Source organism: Pristiophorus japonicus, chromosome 7, assembly GCF_044704955.1.
Source record: "Pristiophorus japonicus isolate sPriJap1 chromosome 7, sPriJap1.hap1, whole genome shotgun sequence".
Taxonomy (NCBI): Eukaryota; Metazoa; Chordata; class Chondrichthyes; family Pristiophoridae; genus Pristiophorus; species Pristiophorus japonicus.
In genome coordinates this window covers 215,719,527-215,731,673 of record NC_091983.1, presented here as the reverse complement: position 1 = coordinate 215,731,673, position 12,147 = coordinate 215,719,527, and the positions used below count along the sequence as shown (strand labels likewise).

At 44.4% G+C, this 12,147-nt stretch overlaps 1 protein-coding gene across 1 annotated transcript in view; it reads right to left on the bottom strand.

Annotated features, from left to right (window-relative positions):
• rev3l (REV3 like, DNA directed polymerase zeta catalytic subunit) overlaps positions 1 to 12,147 on the bottom strand; it is a 230,759-nt gene that overhangs the window by 110,095 nt on the left and 108,517 nt on the right. The window contains exons 3-5 of the mRNA XM_070885791.1: positions 9,434 to 9,508; positions 5,714 to 5,874; positions 3,931 to 4,102 (exon numbers count right to left, since the gene is read on the bottom strand). Coding sequence (XP_070741892.1) covers positions 3,931 to 4,102; positions 5,714 to 5,874; positions 9,434 to 9,508 — 408 coding nt within the window. The remainder of the gene's footprint in view (positions 1 to 3,930; positions 4,103 to 5,713; positions 5,875 to 9,433; positions 9,509 to 12,147) is intronic.

Here is a 12,147-nt window from a genome sequence, read left to right as displayed (position 1 = left end):
CCAACCGGAAATTGGCCCATTTATCCCAACTCTCTTTTCTTCTGTTAGTTAGCCAATCCTCTATCCATGCTAATGAGCTGTTATCATGTGCAGTAACTTCTTATGTGGCACCTCATCAAATGCCTTCTGGAAATCCAAATATATCACATCCACTGGTTCCCCCTTATCCACCCTGCTCGGTACATCCTCAAAAAACTCCAGCAAATTTGTCAAACATGATTTCCCTTTCATAAAACCATGTTGACTCTGCTCGATTCCAAATGTCCTGGGACTGCTTCAAAGATTGAGGTGTGATCTTATTGAAACATAAGATTCTGAGGGGGCTGGACAGGATAGATGCAGAGAGGACGTTTCCTCTCATGGGGGAATCTAGAACTAGGGGGCATAGTTTCAGAATAAGGGGTCGCCAATTTAAAATGGAGATAAGGAGGAATTTCCTGAGGGTCAGAAATCTTTGGAATTCTCTACCCAGTGTGGAAACTGGGTCATTGAATATATTTAAGGTGGAGATAGACAGATTTTTGAACGATAGTGGAGTCAAGTGTTATGGGGAGCGGGCAGGAAAGTGGAGTTGAGACCAAGATCAGATCAGCCATGATCTCATTGAATGGCCTACTCCTGCTCCTATTTCTCATATTATGTAGTGTGCAAGCAGGGCTCTGTGCAATAAAGGGTTGTCCAAAGTTATCAACTCCCATTGGGAACAAATCCTCAATTGAATGGTAGGCCAATCCTGAAAATAATTGGGAGATAAACAAATATGGCTGAACAACACACACTGGTTTGCTCAACACATCTGAAGTCCTTAATAAAACAAAGTAAACAAAAATACCTTAAAATTAACTTCAAATTGAGGTTCTTTTTTCTCTTGATACTGTTTTCCCTTTGCGCTATACTAAGGGAAGGAGATCTGCCAACTCTGTTCAGTCTATCAACTCTGGATCGGTTCCAATGGACTGGAGGGTAGCTAATGTAACACCACTTTTTAAGAAAGGAGGGAGAGAGAAAACGGGTAATTATAGACCTGTTAGCCTGACATTAGTAGTGAGAAAAATGTTGGAATCAAATTATTAAAGATGAAATAGCAGCACATTTGGAAAGCAGTGATGGGATTGATCCAAGTCAGCATGGATTTATGAAAGGGAAATCCTGCTTGACAAATCTTCTAGAATTTTGAGGGTGTAACTGGTAGAGTGGACAAGGGAGAACCAATGGATGTGGTGTATTTGGACTTTCAAAAGGCTTTTGAAAAGGTCCCATACAAGAGATTGGTGTGCAAAATTAAAGCACATGGTATTGGGGGTAATGTACTAACGTGGATAGAGAATTGGTTGGCAGACAGGAAGCAGAGAGTTGGGATAAACGGGTACTTTTCAGAATGGCAGGCAGTGACTAATGGAGTGCCACAGGGCTCAGTGCTGGGACCCCAGGTATTTACAATATACATTAATGATTTGGATGAGGGAATTGAGTGTAATATCTCCAAGTTTGCAGATGACACCAAGATGGGTGGCGGTGTGAGCTGTGAGGGGGACGCTAAAAGGCTGCAGGGTGACTTGGACAGGTTAGGTGAGTGGGCAAAAACATGGCAGATGCAGTATAATGTGGATAAATGTGAGGCTATCCACTTTGGTGGCAAAAACACAAAGGCAGAATATTATCTGAATGGTGACAGATTAGGAAAAGCGGAGGTGCAACTAGACCTTGGTGTCATGGTACATCAGTCATTGAAAGTTGGCATGCCGGTACAGCAGGCAGTGAAGGCGGCAAAAGTTGGCCTTCATAGCTAGGGGATTTGAGTATAGGAGCAGGGAGGTCTTACTGCAATTGTACATGGCCTTAGTGAGGCCTCACCTGGAATATTGTGTTCAGTTTTGGTCTCTTTCTCTGAGGAAGGACGTTCTTGCTACTGAGGGAGTGCAGTGAAGGTTCACCAGACTGATTCCCAAGATGGCAGGACTGACATACGAGGAGAGACTGGGCCTGTATTCACTGGAGTTTAGAAGGATGAGAGGGGATCTCATACACAACATTATATGTTTCTATCTGTAAAGCATGCACTCCCATGTTCCGCCACCAGGGAGCTCATCCCCTGAAGTCCCAAGAGATCCCAGCATCCCTTGGGAGCACTGTATATAAGCCAGCCCCTAAGGCCTGTTCCTCACTCTGGAGTGTCTTATTAAAGACTGAGGTCACACTGTTACTTTAACCTCCCTGTGTGCAGCCTCATCTGTGTTAGGAATACAATATATAAGATTTCTGACGGGACTGGACAGGTTAGATGCAGGAAGAATGTTCCCGATGTTGGGGAAGTCCAGAACCAGGGCACACAGTCTAAGGATAAGGGGTAGGTCATTTAAGACGGAGATGAGGAGAAACTTCTTCGCTCAGAGTTGTTAACTTTGGAATTCCTTACCGCAGAGTGTTGTTGATGCCATTTCATTGGATATATTCAAGAGGGAGTTAGATATGGCCCTTACGGCTAAAGGGATCAAGGGGTATGGAGAGAAAGCAGTAAAGGGGTACTGAGGTGAATGATCAGCCATGATCTTATTGATGGTGGTGCAGGCTCAAAGGGCATAATGGCCTACTCTTGCACCTATTTTCTATGTTTCTATGACTCCAAGCTTCAGAAGTTGATCAGGAGCAACCAGGGCAATTTTCCCTTCCAGGAAGTTCCTGCCTTCCTCTCAGCATAATTTCCTCACAGTAACACGGCTACGTTGAGAACAAACCATTTGGATAAGTCATAGGTGCAAACCTGCATCCATGGCGCAGCCTCGGTGTTCCAATGTGCTGCACCACAAAAAAAATATTAATCTTTTCTACGGGGCTCTTAATACTACCCAAGGACAACTAAAACAACATATTTTGATAATAGATTTGTGTTTTTAAATGGGATAACAAAGTTTTACCCATGTGTACATAGATACTGGAAGAGTTCTTCATTTGATTCAGAACACACATGCTAACTGAAGAGTAATTTAAAGTTGAAATTCAATTTAGTTTTAAAGGGCCCGAATTTGTTGAAGGCCCCCGCCCACCCAATGGACCGCCATTGGCCACCGAGGTACCCGACGGTACTTTACATAATAACATAAGAAATAGGAGCAGGAGTAGGCCATACGGCCCCTCGAGCCTGCTCCGCCATTTAATACGATCATGGTTGATCCGATCATGGACTCGGGTCCACTTCCCTGCCCGCTCCCCATAACCCCTTATTCCCTTATCAGTTAAGAAACTGTCTATCTCTGTCTTAAATTTATTCAATGACCCAGCTTCCACAGCTCTTGGGGTCAGCAAATTCCACAGATTTACAACCCTCAAGAGAATAAATTCCTCTTCACTTCAGTTTTCATCAAAAAAGGCCTTTGAAAAGGCGGTAGGCGGCAAATGAAGGATTTACGCCGTCAATCTGGGCGGGAGCTCTCAATCTCGGTGGCAAAGGTGCTTGCCGCCCAAGTGCCGCCAAGGATGGAGTCAGGCCCACGGAAGGTGGAAGACCTGCAATGAAAAAGCATTAAACCCCCCCCGCCCCACCCCTCAAAAAAACATCGGAACACCTTCAGGGGACCCCATACAGGTAAGTCCCTGTAAAGAAATAAAGAAAACAATGTTTACACACTTTCTTTCAGCTACCTACTGTCGGGGACAGACCAGCCTCCTCGCAGCGGTCCAACCCCGTCCTGGCGCCTACTCACGCCCGCACTAATCTGGCATCTCGGAGGGCAGGAGTCCATTTACGCCACTCGGCCATCCGCTGGTGTCAGCGGGCGGTTCCCAGCAGCTTACCCCTCCCGCCCACTTCACACCAGATCGAAATTGGCACTGGGTGGAACCCGAGGAGGAATGTCGGCGGCAGTGGGCGGTGAGTGCATCAATTTCAGACATAAAGAGAGGAAACCAAAAAATATTCAGTTACTTGCTAACCTTGGTATGTCTTCCTCCTCCCATCGTACAAAGGAGCAATTAATGGACTTCTCTGCTGGTATTGGTGATCCTTTAGGCTTGGTAGAGACAGGGCTTTTCCATGACTTTCCATTCTCTTTGCTACTTAATTCGGAACTGTTTTCTTTAGGAGACCATTTCCCATGTTCGTCACCTGTGGTTAGAAACCAAATCTCATTGAACTTGACCTATTGCCATAACTAAGCACAAGTAATCAAGTGTAGAGGAAATCAAGCCTGCCTCCTACTCCATGGCACAGATCACTGGTACTCCAATATTCTGCACCAGCACACTAGAGACATCTTTTTAAGATTGAAATATAATAGCTTTTTCCCTCCAGGGACTTACCACTGAGGAAAACTACACAGTGCAAGCTGCTTTCCTGTATTGTGGTCAAATGGCAGTTGAATATATGTGGGCTGGCTGACATTTCACACAAAAATAGATGCAGCAAAGATTAAATACATACTGGAAGGCATGTTTATCATGCCATGGTGCACTGTGCAATTGATGAAAATCTCAAATCAAAATACTACAAATCAACCAAACTACTTTGAATTGTGAAATGAGAAATTATTTCGTGTAAACTTCAATCCTACAGTAAAAGGCAAATAATTTCAGCATAGAGCTTAGTAAATATATCTGCATCCTAATCATTAAGATTCAGTATTCTATTCATGCAATGTTGACGATATGATTATAATTTATCCTTCCATTTGTTCCCTTCGCCCATAATTTTTCAACCTCTCTATCCTGTCTTCGGGTACCAAATCATAGCACCCAGCCGACAGGATGTTCAGGTGGGCTATATGGAGCCTGACTGGGCACTAAGAAATCATGCGAATGATCAGCGATGACCAGTCTGCTAATTTTTCCCTCTGTGGTTAATCCCTTATGCAGGTCTCTTGGAGAGAGAACAAGATCTGGAATTTGTTGCAACAGATTGCAGATATGGCCCTGTATCATACTGGTCAGTGCAATGAAATGTTAACATTGTATCTTACCACACCAGTTTTAAAATCACTTTCTAATGAGCTTGAAATGTGGTCATGTGGTCAGGCTTTGTACGGTGACAGCTCAGTGGTGCTGAAGCATATTATCGGACTAGGATAGACTTGCTTTATTCAGTCAAGATTTTTGACTATGAATTGGTTATTCTGAATCTTAAACTGATTTACCTTACTATTTCACTATTGTCTCAGAATAGTTACGTGATTATGGAATAATGAAGGTGTTGTGGAACAAGAATTGAATTTGGGCCAGGGTATTGGTCACTTGAAATAGCAGTTTAGCCCATGTTACTCAACTCTGCTCATGCCCATCACATGGCATAAAAAAGGTTCAACAAGTTTTTTTACCTTTCAGAAGCACAATTTAATTGGAATTGTTTATACAATGGTTTGTGCACATTTACTTAGCAGAAGGAACCCTCAGAACATGCTTAACTGGGCGAGTACTCAGCAGCTTTCAAAATATACTTCCATACCAAATACACTTCAATTTCAATAATTTTGTAATTTCTTTTAGCTTTTGGGTGTCCCTATTTCATACACCTGTCCCCACCCAAATGTGGAGAGGCAATCCACCACTCGCTTTAGCCAATTCTACCCGATAAACTAAGAAGCCCAAGACAATTCTTATCCCAACACTGGAAAGCACATTACCCAGAACCAACTAATTCTACTGAAGACCAGAATTTATGGAGTTTACTATTTTCCATGTTTATCTTGGGGCTCTTTTCTAAATGGCACTGACTGTAACTTACCTTTTCTTCTGGTTTTTCTGAATTTTACTGCTGCAAGGTGAAGAAGATTCATTCCATACAGATTATGGTCAATGAAGAGTTGCAGGAGGTAGGGTAAATGAGCTTCATATGGCTGGTAGGATTTGTTCATAACGGCTCCTCCTTGCAGCAACTCACAGACTCTATGAAACAATACAAAACATTTAATTTCCCAACTGATCATAATGCATTTAGAATCTCAGCAGTGTATTATATTGACAGTAGCATCTTATTTTTGCAAATATTGCAGTCTTCATGAAAATATTAGGAAATAGAAAACCTTCCTGTGTATATTATACAACAGAACCTCCCACTTTCTTCCAACCTCCACTAACTTAATATACCAAAAGAAGAATCTCCAGGTAAACAGCCTAAGCGCCTTCTATATGCAAGTATGACTGTTCTCCACATCATCTAGCTTCTCTGATCAGAATTCATGTAATCTAATTAATACAGTTGAATAAAAATTGTATAGTGGACTAAAGACTGTAATTAGACAGACATTGCTCAAATTTATTTCATACAGGATCCTCGAACCAGAGCTGAGACACCTTCTTCGCATCTATCTGGGCTGGTTCCAAACTCATGTCCCAAAGGCCTAATTCAGGCATTGCCCATTTGTTTAATTTTCATCATTAGGCAATGGCACAATTCACCTTTGGCTCTGTGTCAATTTAAAAATAATTTGCATAGTGCAACAAAATCTTTTTAAATTTAAAATTTCCATTCCATCTTTAAGTAACGTGTGTCAATTACACACGTTACTTAAAGATGGAATGGAAAAAAGTCATGTAACAAAAAAGGCTCGAGTGCATTGATAAAAGAAATGCTGTGGATGTTTATATGAATTTTCAAAAGGCATTCGATAAGTGGCATACATAGAAGGGTTGTTGATAAAGTGAAGGCACACTGTATTATAGAACCATGGATAGGAAACTGGTTGAAGGACATAAAGCAGCTGTGGTTAATGGATGCTTTTCAGACTAGAGGAATTTAAACAGTGGTGTAGAAATGAGGCAATGCATTTTGAATGAGAAGAGGAAATATTCATTAAATAATTAAAATTAGGACAAGTTGATAAAGCGTTGAGACACACGAGATTCTAGGTTTTTAATGAATTGGGATATAGAGTACAAAAGCAAAGATGTAATGGCAAATCATTAGTGATGCAGCAGTTAGACTATAGTGTCCAGTTTTGGGTACCTTACTTAGGAAGGATGTCAAAGCCATGGAGGGTGCAGAAGACAAATAGAAAGATGATGGAGGATGAATGGGTTTAGCTATGGAGAGAAACAAGAAACTTAGGGTTCTTTTATTAGATTAGAGAAGGTTAAGAGGAAATCTGATCGTTGACCATCCAACTTTCCTTCATAGCTCCCATGCTAGCCGATATTGTAAATGTGTTGTCGCCTCCCAAATCCATGACCAAATTCTGCAACTCCATCTTTAAATCTCTCCAATCTGATATCCACCTCCACCACAGCACTAGAAACAGCCCTGCTCTGTGACTATGGTGCACGATCCTTCTCTATCTGTCTGCAGCCTTTGACCTGGTTGACCACACCATCCTCCTCCAATGACTCTCCTTCATTGTCCAGCTGAGTCCTGCCCATGCCTTGTTCCACTCTAATCTATCCAGTCGTAGCTAGTTAATCGCCTGCAATGGCTGCTCTTCCCACCCAATACCGTTACCTCTGAAGTCCAAGGAACTTTCTCATCCACATACTGCCCCTCGGCAATATCATACGAAGACATGACATCAGGTAACGCATGTACACGGCGACACCCAGCTCTACCACACCACCACTTCTCTCAACCACTTCACTGCCTCCGTTGTGCAAGATTGCTTATCCGACATTCAGTCCTGGATGAGCTGCAATTTCCTCCAATTAAAGATGTGGAAGACTAAAGCCATCGCCTATGACCCCCACCACCAATTCCATCTCCTTCACTGGCCACCAACTCCGGCTGAACTAGACTGTTCACAAACTCAGCATCCTATTTAACCGAGCTAAGATTCCAACCTCATATCCTCCTAATCAAAGTCCGCTTACTTCCACCTATGCAACTTTGTTCATCTCCACCACTGCCTCAGTTCATCTGCTGCTGAAACACTCGGCGATGCTTTTGTTACCTCCAGACTCGACTATTCTAATGCTCTCCTGGTCAGCCACACATCCTCTATAAACTTTAGCTTATCTGCTGCCCCTCGCTTAACTCGGATCACCTGTTCATCCATCACCCCCGTGCTTGCTGATCTGCACTGGCTCCGGTCGACAAATGGCACAATTTAAAAATTCTCATCATGTTCAAATCCTTCCATGGCCTCATCCCTCCCTGTCTCTGTAACCTTCTCCAGCCCTACAATACTCTGTTACTCCAACTCTGGCCTCATGCATGCCCCACTTCACCCATCAATGGTAGCTGTGCTTTCAACTCTATAGACCCCGAGCTCTGAAATTGTCTCCCTAAATCTCTGCCTATCCACTACTCACTCTTTAACCTACCTCTTGGACCACACTTTGTCACCCATTCTAATATCTCATTTGGCTCGGTCTCAATTTTTGTCTGATTGCACTTGAAGAGCCACAGAACATTTTGTCTGCGTTTAAAAAGTGCGAAATAAATGAAAGTTGTTGAGGCATTCAAAATTAACAGTTCTGTAAAGATGCAATATTCCCCACGCCAGTCAGTAACTGGAGAGCATAAATTTAAGATACCACTAAAAGAACAAAGGAGAAGTAAGAATTTATCTTTAAACCTAGAGGTCTGTTAGGACATTGAGAAAATGGTGGCAGCGTAAACCATAATGGCTTTTAAAAGGGAAGTGGATAAATATTTGAAAAACATAAATTAAAAGGGTGTGGGAGAAGGGATTCAGATACCAGAGAGTAGTTCCATAACCAATGCAACAAATGGCTTTCTCCCATGTCTTAAATTCCAAACCAAATAGACCATTATCAATGAAATTCCGATTTCTCAATAGGAGTTAGCAGCAAAACAATGCTTCGAATAGCCCTTTAATATCAGTGAAGATGATACTTGAAAATATTCATGCTTGCTGATCTATACAGATATTCTCAGCAATCAGGAAGGTTATGAATCAAGACTTTCACATTTTACTCAACACCACTTTTAAACAAAATTCCCACTAATGTTGCAACATTTTCAATGAACTTAGAAAACTATGAACGAACTCAGACCTAAAAGGCCAAATTTTCCATCTCCCAATAAGAATTCGGAACTCCACTTGATTATGGACATTATTACATGCAATGAGTACGTATTACATATACTATGAACTACATCCTTCTTACAATGTTTTAATTTTGAAATTGGGGCTTTGATAGTTTTGAAAATTAGTTCAATAGCATGGAGAGTTTTTTTATGCAGAAAGAGTTATGCAGGCTGCGACAATCCTTAAATGGCAAGGAAGAGTGTGTGGACACTATGCCAATGCATGGGATCACTTAAAGCAGACCCATACATTGATTCACCCTTTACAGTCAAAGTAAAGGTGTAGCTCAAGACAGATGTTGAATAACACAGGTACTTCGAACATTTTTCTTGTCTCATTACCATATGAATCTGCCAGAGTCATTCCATAACAATAAAAATTCTGCGCTCAGCAGGTAACTAAGTTCCTGGTTTATAATAATTAAAATGCAACATGCATAGTATATACCTAGAACTTTACTGTACCTTTTAATCATCAAAGGATTGTACAGGTAAATCTTCATGAATTGCTTTTCTTTCTCATGAAAACCATAAAAAGGCCTGCAACGCAATAATACAATTTTGACCATTTATACAAAGCAATAACGGTCATGCCCATGATTAGTAATTCTGTTGGGGGGGGGGAGGGGGGGGGGGGAGGAAAGAGAGATACACAGACAGACAGAGACGAAGGGCAAACTTAGGGAAGGGGAGAAAAAGACCCAGTTTTACCAGTAAGGAAATACACGAGAATTTTAACTATGTGAAATGGCCCTCTGAATCGGTTTAGCCCACAGCATAAAATAAATAGGTTACACTCCAATTCACTTTGTATAGAATATGTTCATCACAAATGGAACATTTTATGGTTTATCACATCAAAAACCACAGTACTAAATGGAATTTTAGCCCTATGCAGAAGATAACACCAGATGTTTAGAAGAATTAAGTTTCTACCTTAACTATAAACAGTTGAAAGGAATGGAGATTCTTTGGTCATTCTTTTCTTTAAATAGCTCATATACTGTGCCTCTTAAAAGAAGCTGAGATATAGCACTGTCAAAATAGCTTTATTAATCAACACTAAAATAACCACAGCCCTTTAATGTACATCAGCTTATCTGCCAGTTCTGATGCTTTACAGACACATAAAACTTGCTTTCTGAAGCAGGTCTGTACCTGCCCCGCTAAAAACTAATCACCCCCAATCACTTACAATTGTACTTTTAAGCTGGCTCCCATGCTAGCTGACTCCCATGCTAGCTGACAGGCCCCAAGTTTCCACATGATTTGCTCCTGATTTTTTAGGAGCAACTGGTGTAGAACGGAGTATCTTTGAAATCGGAATTCTCGTCATTTAGTTTGCTCCAGTTCTAGTCAGTTACAACAGTTTCACTTTGGAACAGAATTTTTTTTTCCAAAAGGGGGCATGTCCGGCCACTTACGCCTGATTTCAAAGTTTCGTCAGTGAAAACTTACTCCAAACTAACTTAGAATGGAGTAAGTGAAGATTTTTGTACGCTCGAAAAAACCTTGTCTACACTTTAGAAAATCAGGCATAGGTTACAAATCAGGCGTAGGGAATGGGGGGGGGGGGGGGGGGGTTTAAAGGGAAGTTTACAAACATTAAACACTTCAGTTTTACAAATAAAGAGCCATCATCAATAATAAATGATAAATACATCAATAAATCAACCAATAAATCAATCAAAAAAAAATAATAAATAATTTTTTTTTAAATCAATAAATAAAACATTTTCTACTTACCGACTGCAGCACCGGGAGCCCTCCAACAGTGTGCTGGGATCCCCCCCCCCCAGTGTGTCTCTATCTCTCTGTCTGTGTGTCTCTCATTCTCTGTGTTTCTGACAACAAGGGGAGGGGGAGGAAAGGGGGGAGCAGGGGGAGGGAGAGAGGGGGGGAGCAGGGGAGAAGGGGAGAAGGGGAGAAGGGGAGAGAGGGGAGAAGGGGAGAGAGGGGAGAGAGGGGAGAGAGGGGAGAGAGGGGAGAGGAAGGGGATAAAGGGGATAAAGGGGAGAAGGGGGGAGAAAGGAGATTGAGGGTGGGGGGAGGAGGAGATTGGGGGGGGGAGGAGGAGATTGGGGGGGGGGAGGAGATTGGGGGGAGGAGGAGATTGGGGGGGAGGAGGAGATTGGGGGGAGGAGGAGATTGGGGGGAGGAGGAGATTGGGGGGTGGGAGGAGGAGATTGGGGGGGGGGGAGGAGGAGATTGGGGGGGGGAGGAGGAGATTGGGGAGGGAGGAGGAGATTGGGGGGGGGAGGAGGAGATTGGGGGGGGAGGAGGAGATTGGGGGGGGGAGGAGGAGATTGGGGGGGGGGGAGGGGAGGAGATTGGGGGGGGAGGAGGAGATTGGGGGGGGGGAGAGGAGGAGATTGGGGGGGGGGAGAGGAGGAGATTGGGGGGGAGAGGAGGAGATTGGGGGGGGAGAGGAGGAGATTGGGGGGGGGAGAGGAGGAGATTGGGGGGGGAGGAGGAGATTGGGGGGGGAGGAGGAGATTGGGGGGGGAGGAGGAGATTGGGGGGGGGGAGGAGGAGATTGGGGGGGGGGAGGAGGAGATTGGGGGGGGGGGGAGGAGGAGATTGGGGGGGGGGGAGAGGAGGAGATTGGGGGGGGGGAGAGGAGGAGATTGGGGGGGGAGAGGAGGAGATTGGGGGGGAGGAGGGAGATTGGGGGGGGAGGGAGGAGATTGGGGGGGGGAGGAGGAGATTGGGGGGGGAGGAGGAGATTGGGGGGGAGGAGGAGATTGGGGGGGAGGAGGAGATTGGGGGGGAGGAGGAGATTGGGGGGGAGGAGGAGATTGGGGGGGGGAGGAGGGAGATTGGGGGGGGGGGGAGGAGGAGATTGGGGGGGGGGAGGAGGAGATTGGGGGGGAGGAGGAGATTGGGGGGGGGGAGGAGGAGATTGGGGGGGGGAGGAGGAGATTGGGGGGGGGGAGGGAGGAGATTGGGGGGGGGAGGAGGAGATTGGGGGGGGGGAGAGGAGGAGATTGGGGGGGGGAGAGGAGAGATTGGGGGGGGAGAGGAGGAGATTGGGGGGGGGGGGGAGAGGAGGAGATTGGGGGGGGAGGAGGAGATTGGGGGGGGAGGAGAGATTGGGGGGAGGAAGGATGGATTGGGGGGGGAGGAGGAGATTGGGGGGGGGAGGAGGAGATTGGGGGGGGGGAGGAGGAGATTGGGGG